The sequence below is a fragment of the Pinus tabuliformis genome, chromosome J (genome assembly GCF_031772625.1).
Source record: "Pinus tabuliformis cultivar Carrire ecotype Pingquan chromosome J, CPIR1, whole genome shotgun sequence".
In the NCBI taxonomy this organism is placed as follows: Eukaryota; Viridiplantae; Streptophyta; class Pinopsida; order Pinales; family Pinaceae; genus Pinus; species Pinus tabuliformis.
The window spans coordinates 1,076,373,769-1,076,389,334 of NC_142295.1; the positions used below are offsets into that span (position 1 = coordinate 1,076,373,769).

General features: G+C 41.8%; 1 protein-coding gene across 1 annotated transcript in view; it reads right to left on the reverse strand.

Moving 5' to 3' along the window:
* Positions 1 to 3,406: 3,406 nt before the first annotated feature.
* Positions 3,407 to 15,566, reverse strand: part of LOC149230682 (D-lactate dehydrogenase [cytochrome], mitochondrial-like) — a 223,632-nt gene continuing 211,472 nt past the window's right edge. The window contains exon 13 of the mRNA XM_089381384.1: positions 3,407 to 3,564. Within this exon, the coding sequence (XP_089237510.1) occupies positions 3,407 to 3,564 (158 nt within the window). The remainder of the gene's footprint in view (positions 3,565 to 15,566) is intronic.

Here is a 15,566-nt window from a genome sequence, read left to right on the forward strand (position 1 = left end):
ACGGGCAACTGAAAGTGAATGTGAGTGTGAATGCATGTTGATACTGAGTGTAAGCATAAGTGAATGATCATGCATGCAAATGGTGAATGACAAATTCAGAAAATGGAACAACATGCATGTGGGTGAGGCGAGTTGCTGAATCGGCAACCGTTCGCGAAAAATAGTTTCATGCATGCGACAGCAGTGAGATGTTGACGAAAACTGAAACGATGCTAGGAAAAATTAATATACATGTAAACAATAGCAAGCGTTGAAAGAAATCAAGCAAACAGAACTCATACAAGAGAAAACAAAAAAAGCAACAGAAATGCAACACAAGGCATGGGAAGCGGGCTTACCCCAAAACAGCTGAGCTGAATGTGCCAATTGCTCCTAGATGTGATGTGGGATGTCAGAGGTGCAAGGTTGATGTGAGGAATGAGCTATGCAGCGTCCAGTTGATGAGATTTGATAACATCGAGGTTGTGACACGCATGCCACAAATCTAGGGAAAACGACACTTGGTAGGAGGCTTCTAAAATGATCCTTGCATGTAACCTCCAACTGCTAAACATAGATCCTTGAAACAACGGATGCCTTTGCACGCTGCCTTGGGAGAAGCAACCTATGCATGCAAGTCAGTGTTGCTCGGTCCCGGAGGGAACCGGTCAACTCAACTGCATATGCAGGAGACTACTCGACTGCCTGAAGGAAATGCACATTTCGAGCTGGGAGTTGGGTTGACTGCCCAAGAGATTTGCACAATTTTTGGGCAGAGCAACTGACTGCTGCCTAGAGTTACGCAAATTCTAGGCTGAGTAGCCTTGATGGGGAAAATTGCGCAATTCCTGTTGAGAGTGTTGACTAGCAGAATTGCGCAATCTTGGAGCCCAGCAGATTGCCAGACAGGATTGTGCAATTTCTGGAGGGAAGGTTGGTTGCCCTCCAGAAGTGCGCAATTTTCTTGGGGAAGCTGCTCAACCTACAGCTGAACCAAGTCCCTGTGAACAGCCTCTGAGGGGAATGGATCAAGCTGTGATCGACAGGCTGCCTTTGTGCAAGAAAGACACTGAAGCTCCTGAACTTGACGAAGCAAGGCAAGCTGCTATGAAGGTTGGAAGGGAGGCTCCAAAACAAAGCTAAGGCAAAATTTTGGAAGGTGGTTGTAGTCGCTACAACACTTGCATAAGATCCAATGCGTCCCCTTTGCCCTCCAATACAACAAATCATTAGAACAATCAAGTAAAAGACCTTACAAGTTATGGAATCAATGGGGCACTTCATGGTGGCATGCCCTTCCATAGTGGGATTTGGCATGTACGAGTGTCTCCAAGTTCAATAAGAGGGTTAATCAAGGACCTTATTAGGTGGTTTCAACCTTTAAAGAGGGGGACATGCCCATGGTACATCCCCCAAGTGGTAGGTGGCAAACAATATGGAGGTAGAACAAAGTGGGGGTCAAGGGAATCATCTAGACCATATGGCATGGTACAAGGGTAGCTATAATAAGAGAAGCCCACACTTGGGTATATGAGTGTAGGAGGGAGAAAATTGTGGTACATGAGTTACCCCAGCCTTTGTGTTTCCACCCTTCTTCACATGCCCTTTTCCTTTGATTGATTTTTCTTCATAACTGCTCAGGGCTTCAGGTGACAAGAGCATGATGTGTAATATGTGGCAGTAGATACCCCCCTTAAGGTGGGGCAATTCATCACCCACTAGGGGTTGGGACAATCATGAGTTCCTTAATGATGGAGGGGGCTCATTTAGGGCCCCTAGGAACCAGGGTGATGTCCATGGATAAGGGGTAGAGCTCATGTCTGGCTTTTGCCCACGTGCTAAATTTGTATGTCCCAACCATGTTTTGCATCTTGTGGTACATTCCTTGTTGAGAGTGGCCAAATTATGTTTTTTCTTTTCTTTCTAGATGCATCAACCTCTCGGGCATCATTCCAAGCCCAACCCAAGTTGTGGGGGCAGGGGGAAGGGGAGGCTAACCCTATGTGGACCTAGTGGACACATGTGGACCTTGATGGGAAAATAGATGAATGGGGCTAAAATGAGTGGAAGGGGAGTGATGTAGGTGGTATCAGGAAGCGGGACCACGCAACCAAAATCGGGATTTCCCATGTAGTGCCAACCCTAAAGCTAATGGCTAGTAAAGGAGATCCCAAGGGACTAGAATACAAGGATAACCACGAAATTGGGCAGTGGAGTCAAGAATACAAACCCAACCCACTCTTTCGGCCAAATCCCACCACCAATTCATGCCCAAAATTGCCCATGACAAGTAAGAAAAATCACTCAAATATACCAATGAAAAGCTATACCTTTGGGATCAGGAGGCCCACCTTCAAACATACAATCATGACAAATGGTTGAGGGACCACATGGTTGGCTTAGGTGGTGGAGACAATGGCACATTGAGCTATCTGGTCGCTGAAAGGGGCTACCGGTTTCCAGCTGAGGACCATCTAGGAGAAAAAATTTCTCCTATATACACTACCCATAGGTGGTCGGTAATAGGCTCCATGGGTTCATCAGCAAGATCAGGCTCACGCTCAGGATCTTCTTGAGCATCCAAAGCATCATCCTGACTTTCAACATTAGATAGGAGGAGGAATGTCTCTTGCCTTTCCAAGAGTTGCATCTTCATCAAATGTTACATCCCTGCTAAACTCTATAGTTCTTTGACTGGACACGTATATTCTATAAGCTTTAGAATTTTTCACAATAACCGACAAACGTACATTTCTTACCTAAAGCTTCCAGCTTGTTCCTCTTTTCCTTTGGCACATGAAAGTAGACAGGGAAGCCAAAGATCCTCAAGTGCCCAAGACATTTACTCACTACATTTTCAACATCCAAAATATGTTTGGTTTTAGGAAGAGATATAACACAGTTTGGCTGTTACATTATCTATTGTAATGAAAAGATCAATAATACTAAATTGTATATTTTGTCTGTTCTCTCTTTTCCACCTGAATTTCTATTAGTTATTAGTGGCATTGTTCTAAGGATGGGTCTGAAGAAGAGATAGCAGATACGAAATAAAATATTGTGACGAGCAACAGACTAAAACCTAGAAATAATTAAATAGAACTTTGAGCATCGAAGAAAATCCTAAATAAAACTCACCGTGAGGAAATCATAATCATGAATGTGAAGTGTCAATAGGCTTTTTAAGCAAATACATCTAGCCTGTGTACTAGAACTTACATGATCTCTTGCTAGAAAATAGTGGTTTAGAATGTTTGTTGGAAAATACCTTAGCTAACTAAATCATGAAACTTTGAAAAGACTCAATTTGTATAATGTTGCTTTTATATTTTACAAACAGCACAAGCTGAAATAAGACTCTATTTTAATGAGATAATACTGTAAGATATCATAAGTAGTACCTTATACGGATTTCAAAATTAAGATATCAAGTTAGATCAATGGCACTATCTCCCAATGTGCATAAAGAACATACCTTCCATAACTTCTCTTTCTCCTCGGGGGTTTCAACAAATACAAAGTCAAATCCATGATGCTCTTTGGAAATGTTTTGCACACGGAGTGTTTGCTCACGGGCATAAGCTTCTGAAATCAACCATTGAAACATGAATCATTTCACATGTTAACATTAAAACTTATATGTAATCTGACCTAAACATACTTCAAAAGTATGCACAAACTTTAGTTTAACTGATTATGAACAGAAAGAGGTAAAGAAAATCTTTATTGATGTCCATCAGTGACAAAAGTTCCATCAACCAACATGCTAAATGCATAACTTTAGTACAACAAGGGAGTGACTAAGGCATCTGCAATTTATATAAAAACCTACAAAGAAATTATTTATCTTCATTTTTTTATAAAAATTATTCCTTATATATGAAAAAAATCATTTATATCAGCTGAAAAAAAAAATGAAAACATAAAGGCATATACAATGAGGTTTGTATCCTCTTACTTAAAGCAACTGTTATTTTTTCAATGTTCTATGTTGTAACATTTTTTCTTCCAATAACAATTAATTATCCAATATATTTCCAATCACCCAATAACAGTAAGAAATTGTAGATAGAACATAAAACCATATGCACAATAGAAGACAGCCAAGAACAATAGAGACAGAGATTTTGGCCAAAGACCAGGGAAAAACCCCGAAAGGGTGAAAACCCTTTCCAAATTCTTTTTCTATTAGATTGTCTTCTGATGTTCAGCAGAGAGATACATAGTCCAAGTACATTAGCAACTACTCAAATGTCAAAGCCTTGACCAACCAAGTCAACCAATCAATATCCAATCAATTATGAGCATAAAAATCAAATCTGGTCAAACTTCACTTCTGCAATTCAAAGTCAAACAGTAGTCAACGCAGCCCTAACAAATCACAAGTCAACGGTCAAATCTGCTCCAAAAAGTTTGGTCAGCCTGTCAAAGAATGCAGCCTTCCTTGCTTGGTCAAAATCAATCAAAACTGTCCCAAAAGTCTGCCCACAAAATCTTGTCAAAGTCAATGTTTGACCTGTGGAATCCCTAGCTTGGAAACTGTAGTCAGTGTGGGTCAAAGTTCCCAGAAAAATTCAGTCTTCTCTCTCCTAAACTCGACCTTCCAAAAAAAATCCAAATTCATGTTAAACGAAGTCAAATCCTTCAAATTCAACGTTGTTCAAACAATGCCAAATTAGAAGAAAACACAAGTCAATAGAAAGCTTTCTCTCTCCTTCACGCGTGTGAACTCGGGTCCTGCAATTTCAGAGATGTATGAACCAAATGAAGAAGAAAGATGTGTGATGATGATGCCTCCAAGTGATGCCAAGTGATGTCTAATTATATGTGGATTTGGTGGACGAATTTCCTCTTCCAGACCGACTTGTACTTTTTGATGTGACATAGACCAACATTAAAAATAATATTTTTCCAAATACAAAATCTAATTTTTCCCAAGGGTTAGAAGGGTCTCCTTAGAGTGAGAAGGGCTTCTCCATGGAGGGGATTTCTCCCTAAACTGCCAATTTTCAACACTCCCTCTCAGCTAAGGAGGAATTTTCGACTACATCATAAGTTTAATCTCAGATATCTCGTCATCATCATTGTTGTATCGTATCATATCTCGTCTCTGCTCATCTCTGCTCATCTGCTTGAACACTCTTGATTTAAAGAAGAAGAATCATCATAGGGGAGATAAATATACCGCTTTATATCCAATGACAATAAGCGAGATACCACTCACCTTGAGAGCTAACGATCACAACCATCCTATTGTCCAACGACAATAGGCGAGATACCACTTACCATGAGAGGTAAGGATCACAACCATTTGATTGTCCATTGATCTTCCCACCTTGATCCTCAAGAATCAAGTGGTAGAACACCTGCATCCTCTATCTTGGGGGAGATACCCAACTTACCAGTGGTAAGGATCACACACACCCATGTTTCCTCACCCATTGGCCAAATGGGTGGCAATCCCAACAAGGCCAGCTTGTGGGTAGGGTGCATACTAGGTTATACTCTGTCAAGTCCCATACTTGATATGGGGAGATACCCAACTTGCCATAAATGACAAGGATCACACACCCTATAGTGACAATAGGGGAGATACCCAATCTACCACAAAGGGTAGGGATCACACACACCTATTGTCCAAAGTTCCCTCAACCCCAGGAGCTCTCCAACTCCATTCCCACCTTGGGAGATAAAACAAGGGGAAGAGCATAGCTCAGTGTTCTTGATCAGTTGTGACCCTTTCCTAGAAAGGTCACATCCACTAGTCCAAGCTGCTCTCTGAAGACCAAGAACTTCCCTTTCGGCAAAGACTTAGTAAGAATGTCAGCTATCTATTCATCTTTTGAAATGTGATGGAGTGTTATGACTCCTCTATGCACCATATCTCAAATATAGTGATATTTGATCTCAATGTGCTTGGACCTGTCATGGAACATGGGATTCTCTGAAAACCAGATCCCACTCTTGTTATCGCAATATATCACAATCATATCTAGTACTTGCTCAAATAGCTCTCCAAAGAGCTTCCTCAACCATACTGCCTCGTAGCTAGCCATGCTAGCAACAATATACTCAACCTCAGTCGTGCTAACAATGGTGATTTCTGGTAGCATCAGATGTGCTCTAAATCTCAAAATTTGCAGGGAGGCTTAGACACATACATTCTCCAATACCCAAAAATCGTTTTGGGAAATGCCATTCGGAGACAGTTTTATTAAAAATAATTAATTATGTTTAATGGGACCCTAAGTCTAAATTTAGGAAATTAAAATAATTAATGGGTATTAATCTAAACTTTAGGTGTAACTTCTAGAAGAAGACGAGGATCAAGCCAAAATGATCTGAGCCATTGATTAGAATTTAATCAATGGCTCAGATCATTTTGGCTTGATCCTCGTCTTCTTCTAGAAGTTACACCTACAGTTTAGATTAATAATTTGGGTCGTTGGTTGTCCAATAGAAAGATATAAGAAGAGGCTTGAGGGGCACCTGAAGAACACACAGTGGGGAGATCAAAAGTTTGATTTTATGAAATAGAGCAACTGCCTAAGAGATTTTCTATAGTGATCTTTCGCAGAGAGGGGCAGGGATAGTATCTGAAGGGAAATCTTTCCCAGTGGAAGAATACTCAGTAGAGGAGAGAGAGAGAGATCAAGTAGAGGTAGCGCAGAGCCAGAGAATTTGACATAGAGCCATGTTGAGGCAGCGTAGCCTGACGTAGACGCAACGCAGAAGCCTTGAGGGAGTCCGAAAGTTGTTGGAGGGTTCGATTTCTGTAGCTGGAAGCCGAGGCGTGAGGCCGGGAGAGCAGAAGTCAGAATCTCATAGGAAAATCGCTCAACCGGGAAGAGTGACGCAAGCCCTAGACAGTGTGACGCTGGGCTGACACAGACACTACGCAGAGGCAACCAAGGGTTGTTCATTCAAGGGTTGGATCAACCAAGACTTCCAATGATAGTGTGAGGTAATCTCACAAATCTCTCTGTCAGTGATATTCTTTGTAGCTGGATTGTCGGGAAGGCATCCAGAAATTGTATTCAGAAATTACTACTACATAATAATAAAACCCTCAACTGTTGCACTGGTTTTCCTGCATTGGGTTTTTCCAAGTACATTTATCCAAAAATAATTGTGTAGATGTGTTGGTTATTTCTTTCTTGTTCAGTTTCTTGTTTCCATATTTTATTTAAATGGTGAAGGTTGCAGTGTATTCGTTTCAGTATTTACTGTAGGAAACAGTAAATAATTTGGTTCAGTAATTAACAAATAGGAGAAACGTAATCAGTTCTTGTAGTAGGAATTTGGGCATCCAAATTTTCACATGGTATCAGAGCTACAGGTGAAACAAGAGAGCAGTGTCAAAAGAGCCCAGTGTTGAAGGAGGAAGGGAGTTTGAAATTCCTGCAGAGGCAGCAATTTGAATCCCCAGAGCGTTTGCGCAGTCAGGCTAGGAGGGCAATATTTTCATGGTAAATCTCTCTCTGAGTGAGTCGACAGAGAGGTAGAATTTCCAGATCGAGATTTGTCAACGGCAGATGGAGCAGCGCAGCAGAAGCTTCAGGTAAGAGGGGTTTTTGGTGGGACGCAGTTTTCTACAAGCAATTGTTGGGCAGAAAGACGTCAGAGGGAAGAGAGAGACACAGTTGAGAGAATTCTTCCTCAGAGGACTTCCAGCCAAGGAGTCTAAATTCTCACTTGTTGAATAGCAGTGGAGAGGGGCAGATCTACAAGCTCAAGCAGGGAGTGTGTAGGCCAGTTGTTAAATTTTAGGTATGTTCTATGCTTAGAGCAATTTATTTCAATTTTCACAGTAAGCTCAATATATTTTCTAGATTTGCAATCACATCAGCATTGAAGTAAACTGCAGATAGAACATAAACATAAATCGCAGAAGACAAGCCAAGACAAGAGGACACAAGATGTGGCGCTAGCCAGGGACAAACCCTAATGTGGGGAAACCCTTGATCAATTCTTCTTATATGTTCTTCAATAGTTCAACAGAGAGAGAGAGAGAGATAGTATGTTTACAACGGAAGTCAACACTTTGACTTATCTAGATAAGAGCATAGATCATCTCTAAGAAGATGATACATGAGATCAGTTGAAGACATGCTGCTTCAACTAATTCTCCAAGGTGACTCCTTCACCTATCGTTGTGCTGCATTTCGTCATCATGTTGCACCTCACCACGCTGCACCATGCTGCACCCATCATCACTATGTTGCATCTCATCACGCTTCATTAATCATGACTGTACCCATCACTATACTGCATTATGTGCCATTGCTGCACCATGTTGCCATCCTGACCTATGTGTTGGCTACACCTTGCTTGCTTGTTGTCCCTTGCTTGCTTGTTGTCCCTAGCATGCTTGTTGTCCTTAGCATGCTTGTTGTTGCATGCTAGTTATCCCTTGCATGCTAGTTGTAACATTGCATGCTTGGTGTATTTGCTGTTAAGTACCATACAACTGTCCCAATGTTAGTTAGCTCTCCCTTGCATGCTGCTCTCCTTCGGAGACAGATGCTCCCACTGTTTCGGCAGTTCCCGGCAATTCTGGCAGTTACGGCTGTTCCCGGCAGTTCTGGTTGTTCCCGACAGTTCCGCCAGTCCCGACAGTTTCGGCTTTTTAGCAGTTCCAACTTTTCCAGTAGTTCTGGCAGTTCCGGCATTTCCGACTTTTCTGGCTTTTTCGGCTTTTCCAGCTTTTCTGGCAGTTCCAGCTTTTCTGGCATTTCTGGCTTTTTCGACAGTTCCGGCTTTTCCGACAGTTCCATCTTTTCCGGCGGTTCTGGCTTTTCCAGCAGTTCCGGCTTTTCCAACAGTTCGGCTTTTCAGATAGTTCTGACTTTTCCGGCTTTTCCGACATTTTCGGATTTTCCGGCATTTCTGGCAGTTCCAGCTTTTCCAACTTTTCCAGCAGTTCCGGCTTTTCCAGCTTTTCCATCTTTTCCGGCAGTTCCGACTTTTCCAGCATTTCTGGCTTTTTCGGCAGTTCCGGCTTTTCCGGCAGTTCCGGCTTTTCCAATAGTTCCGACTTTCTGCCCTCTGGATCAGGGCAACGTTATTCCTTAGGATCTCTCCTCCTACTAAAACCCAAAGACAAGTAGATAGACGAAGAGATCCCAAGTGTGTTGAAATGACTTGAAGGCCACCTCTATTTATACTAAAACGTTGAGCACATGTGGGGTTTATTTGGTTGCTGGCCGACCTTAACGAATTATCTTATCGCAAATAAATTTATAACTCCATGAATACTTATAAAAATCGGATGATCCTTAGATCAATCCTATACCTCTCGATGAGAGGGATCCAAGAAAAATATCAGCTGCCATAAATAAGATGACCCACATGGAGTTTGGCCCTAGTTGCAAATTTTAACACTCCCTCTCAACTAGGGAGAACTCCATCTGTTGATCCATATGTCTGACTATACTATCTCTGCCATCAATGCCCTACAGTGCTCTGCTCTACTCTGCTTTGATCTGCTGAGCTCTGCTCTGCTGAACCATGAAGAAGAATTGATCAAGAATGTCTCATACCATTCTCTACTGACCCGAAGTCAGTTTCATCTGAAGAGAGCGTGTCACATCACTCTTACTGACCCGAAGTCAGTGTTATTGATCCCAGATCAATATCACAAGAGAGTGTCTCAAACCACTCATACTGATCCCAGATCAGTTTCATTGATCCCAGATCAATGTCACAAGAGAGTGTCTCAAACCACTGATACTGATCCCAGATCAGTTTCATTGATCCCAGATCAATGGAGGTCATCCTAGCATAGGGAGTACGGTAGATACAGCGATGCGTCCATCGATAGTACTACTATGGTCCCTATCCTCATTTCCCTGCTCATTGATCAGATGAGAGGTACTTCCCATGAGTCCTAGACTGCATGGGTAGGATGCCTCGACAGGAGAACTAATCATCCTGTCCACAGGAGAACAAATCATCCTATCAATGGATGCCACGGAGAACTAATCATCCTGTTCCACAGTCGCCACGGAGAACAAATCATCGTGGCCCACAGGAGAACTAATCATCCTGTTCATAGCGCACCACCAGGGGAGGGTGACTCGCCCTGTGGTCGTATGTTGCTCCAGTAAGTACCCCAAGCCCCCAAAGCTCCAAGAGCTCAATGCATGCAACATGCAAAACCCTTATAAGAAGGTCTCTCAACAACTCCAAGTCATTCGAGAAAGTCACGGATTTGACCTTTCCCCGAGGCTTTGACAAAATGTCTGCAACCTGTACATTAGTCTCAATGCGATGGAGCCTCCTCACTCATCGACTTACCATATCGCAGATAAGGCAGTATCTGATGTCTATCTGCTGGAGCAATCATCGAATACGGGATTCCTCAATAATTGAATCCCCCCTCTGGTTGTCACAGAGAATCACAGTGGTATTCATCATGTGTACAAACAGCTCACTTAAGAGCTTCTGCAACCATGCAGCTTCACACGAGATCATACTCGTAGCTATGTATTCGGTCTCAGCAGTGCTTATAGCAATCGACTTCTGCTTCTTGCTCATCCATGATATCGAAGCAGAATCCAAAGAGAACCAGCACTGAGAAGTGCTCTAGTGATCCTCCACACTGCCTGCCTAGTCAGCATTCGAATAATCATGCAGTTTCATATTTCCGGCAATGTATCTCAATTCATGAGAGATTGTGCCCCGAAGATATCTCAGAAGATTCTTGGCACCAATCCAGTGAGGCTCAACCAAGCTCACCATGCTAACTGCAAAACATATGTCCGGAAGGAAGTTCACCAAGAACATCAACGCGAATGAGTTTATGAAACTCAGAGGCATTTCCCAAATTTGGTCTGACATCGCTACCATATAACTTCTGAAAGTTAAGATCCTCGAGGTAGTCACAGGCTTGCAGTTTATCATTCCACATCCAGAATCCAACTCCCTCTTACTTCTGCAAATGAGAGGGTCTGCACCTGTCAAAAATAGGTCGTCCTCATAAGGTGCCGGTATGAGAGGTCTATCATCCACAACCTTCGGGTAATGGTTTGGATCGGTTTCACTCCTAGTGAATCTCAGCTTCATCAGACAGCTATCAATCCTCTCATACTACACCCGGGGTGTTTTGCTTCAAGCCATAGAGGGCTTTCTTCCACCTATATACATGAGATTCCCGATCATGAATCTCAAACTCCTCGGGTTGTTCCAAACCTGTGGACCTGCTGCATGAGGGGAATGGTCCCCTTATAAGATTTTCCTTTAGTACATCTCAGACATGTACCTTCATGCTCTACTTGAATTCAGACATCCCTATCACCATTTGACTCACATCAGGTAGGGCCCCATAGGTAGACCTCCAGTGTTATAGATGCGATATGTCAATTGACATGATCCCCAATGGACCATCCTGCAACTTGATACAAATTGCCAACCTTGAACCCATGAGAAAAAACATCTTTGAAAATTATATTTTTTAACACGTACCTTTCCATCGATGAATGCCACCCTAAAACCTTTGACTTCCATTTCCGAGATGGACACCACGCTCTTCTTGCGATCAGGTACATAAAAGAGATTCTATAAATGAATCCAGTTACCCTCATTCAATTGAGGGGTAACATTCCCTACACCCTTTCCAGGATAGGTGGCATCGACTCCAAGTATAATCTCACGGTTGTTTCCGTCTCTACCAAATTCGAGAGAGCGCCCTTCTATCCGATGAGGTGCCTTGAAGCACTACGATCAATAAGCCAGATTCCAAAAGAATCTAATGGAGAGGGCCAATACAAGATAACGATTCTTTATCTTATCAGAAACAACATTTGATTCTTCATACCTGGGGTTCTTTGCTTTCTCTGAAGAGTCAGCCGTTTCCTTGATGACCTGCATTACCTGTCATTCCTTTGATCATTGAAGATGTCCCTGGAATGATTGTTATCATCATCAAGTGATGTGTCCTTGCCATTCGGACACTCCTTCACATAATGGCCGAACTAGTTATTTGCCTTTCCTTCCACCCTGAGATCCGGTCTTCCAATGAAGTGATCTTTAGGTAGGCCATATTCCGCTGCGCCATTCTGATAATATTCTCTGCTTCGACTTCACCCTTGGTGAATTTGAAGAGGGATGAGGAATCCACTGATCCTTTTGTCCTTTCCCAACTGTCTTCGGTGATTGCTCTTTCACTCTTGCTTGGGCATTGTCTTCACCTCAGCTCTGATACCATGTTAAATTTTAGGTATGTTCTATGCTTAGAGCAATTTATTTCAATTTTCACAGTAAGCTCAATATCTTTTCCAAATTAGCAATCACATTAGCATTAAAGTAAACTGCAAATAGAACATAAACATAAATCGCAAAAGACAAGCCAAGACAAGAGGACACAAGATGTGGCGCTAGCAAGGGACAAACCCCAATGTGGGGAAACCCTTGATCAATTCTTCTTATATGTTCTTCAATAGTTCAGCAGAGAGAGAGAGAGATAGTACGTTTACAACAGAAGTCAACACTTTGACTTATCTAGATAAGAGCATAGATCATCTCTAAGAAGATGATACATGAGATCAGTTGAAGACATGTTGCTTCAACTAATTCTCCAAGGTGACTCCTTCACCTATCGTTGTGCTGCATTTCGTCATCATGCTGCACCTCATCGCGCTGCACCATGCTGCACCCATCATCACTATGCTGCATCTCATCACGCTTTATTAATCATGACTGTACACATCACTGTACTGCATTATGTGCCATTGCTGCACCATGTTGCCATCCTGACCTATGTGTTGGCGGCACCTTGCTTGCTTGTTGTCCCTAGCATGCTTGTTGTCCTTAGCATGCTTCTTGTTGCATGCTAGTTGTCCCTTGCATGCTAGTTGTAACATTGCATGCTTGGTGTATTTGCTACTAAGTACCATACAACTGTCCCAATGTTAGTTAGCTCTCCCTTGCATGTTGCTCTCCTTCGGAGATAGATGCTCCGGCTGTTTCGGCAGTTCCCGGCAGTTCCGGCTGTTCCCGGCAGTTCCGGTTGTTCTCGACAGTTCCGGGAGTCCCGGCAATCCCGGCTTTTCAGCAGTTCCAGCTTTTCCGGCAGTTCCGGCAGTTCCAGAATTTCCGGCTTTTCCGGCTTTTCTGGCAGTTCCAGCATTTCTGGCTTTTTCGGTAGTTCTAGCTTTTCCGGCAGTTCTGGCTTATCTGGCTTTTCCGGCAGTTCCGGCTTTTCCGGCAGTTCCGGCTTTTCCGGCTTTTCTGGCAATTCCGGCTTTTCCGGCAGTTCCGGATTTTCCCGCAGTTCCGGCTTTGCCGGCAGTTTCGGATTTTCCGGCATTTCCAGCTTTTCCCTGGCATCCGGCAAATCTAGTGTCCTCTTGTCTTGGCTTGTCTTCTGCATTTTGTTTCATGTTCTATCTACTTTCACTGTCAATGTGATTAATGGTTAATGTGATTTCTATTGGAAGACTAAATTGAAATTGTCATTGGGCTGCTAAAGGAACATTGAAGTAATTGTGCTAAGCATAGAACATACCATTGTTATCTAAAATTAACAAGGTGGTTACTCCATTGAAGACGTTTTTGCACAAGTCTTCTAGCCATCTTCTAGGCCTAAAAAGCCAAGTGGTTTGCTTCTTCAAACACTCACTCCCTCACTGTTTTTCTTACAGCCATCTAATCATTTGATAACAGTGGTAAAATATCCAAGTGACATAAAATTAATTGACAAGTTTCCTAACATATTGCTAAGTCACTTGCATAAATTGGATAATCATTATTTGGCTTGTTTCATGAATCTTGGATGACTGTCATACTGTTTTGGAAGCATCATAAGGTCTGTGATATACATAACAGTGGCATAAGCATTCATCTCTTACATGCTTGCATTCATAAGCATTTTCTCACTATTTGCATTCTCATCTAAAGTGCTCTCATTTAAACAAGAGAAAGAGATAATTTTGGGACTGTTTTTGGCATTTTTGGCATAAGATTGCATACTTCTGTCCTAAAAGTTTAAACTATTGCTCATTGGTGTCATTGGAACATAAGTTACATAAGGTTTCTTGGATTGCTTTAATGCTCTATTGTGGAAAGGATTGTTAGCATTGGTAATATTAGATTTTGGTTTAGTTCCTCATTATTTCATAATAAGAGATCTAACATTGTGTTTTCTTGTGAGTTTCATAGTTTCCAAAGTCACAAATTTGCACTTAATAAGCTCACTCACACAAGCACTTAAATCTCAAGAGATCTAATACCTTGTTGGTTGAATGGATAATATTGCTTAAGATGGTAATCAAAGGAGTTATTGCATATTGGTATCTCTCACAATTAACATTGAAGATCTAATTACATACAATTGGCATTGTTATATCTTATTGACATCACTTGAAGAATTGCTAATTGTAAATCATCTAATTGCCAATCTCTTGAGTAATTGTTTATTGCATTGTCTCTAAAAGAGCCTTGGTTTATTGTTTCAAGTGATGTTGTGTTCAAGTGCTCCTATTTCTTGCTTGCCATCATTGTCATTATTGTTTCATGGTTAATATCTATTGGTAAATGATAATTCTATCTTGGGCATATTGGTGATTTATTGTTAAGCGCATCTATCTTGTTCTGGTTTTGTAATTGAGCAATTATCTCTTGGCTGTATTTGGTAAATCTTCTGAGCACTAGTAAAATTGAGCACTTTGTCTTGTGTATAAGATTGTCCTTCATTCATTGTTAAGTACTCTCTGCGATAAGATAAATCGTAATTAAGTACTTAAGATCATAATCAACCTTAACCCAAGAGCACTTAAAAGAAATTTGCATTTGCATCCTAGGCCTAGATTTGCATTAATTAACGTACCTCCAAGCATAAGCTTGGTTGATAGAAAGATAGGAACACCCTTCATGTCTTAGCTTGTGAACGCTAGACCCTCTCTAGTGGTTAAAACAATGACCTTGCAACCGTCAGAGCCACACCTTTGCAGTGCCAGAGGCACCAGGTTGTTAGATTTCAAGGGGAGGTGTTGTTAACCAAGCATTTGCTTGTTTCGCCTTCACTTCTCTCTACAACCTACCTTAGAGGCTAGCCTCAAAATAGCTAAGGATTAAGGGATACACTTAGGCATATAACTAAAGTAAACCAAGATTCTTTGCATATCACCTAGTTCCTAGGACTTGTATCTCACATAGGTTAGCAAAGCATTTTAAGCAGCGATTGTTCATCCAGTCATTTGGTACCTAATTGATATAAAGCAAGTAATTGACTCCATAAGGCACTGGTCTCACATATTAATTTAACCTAATCTCTAAAACTTGCTTAAATCAACCAAGTGGCTAGGCCATTCAATCGTGTCTCCTAGACTTGTTGGTCGCCAATGAGTCCTACATTTTCACATTTCATAGGGACTACCCCCCATAGCCTACTATTGGGAGACAGCTAGAATGGAGAGGTCGGGGATTAGAGCGACAACCCCGACCTGAGTCGTTGTTGCACCGTGCCTGTACAATCTAAGCGACAACATGTTCATTACAAATTCTATGTATGTTTTGTAGTCAACAATTTGGGCCAATATATGGTTGATTCAACATAGTTTCACTAGAGAGCAGTAAAACATGTGCTA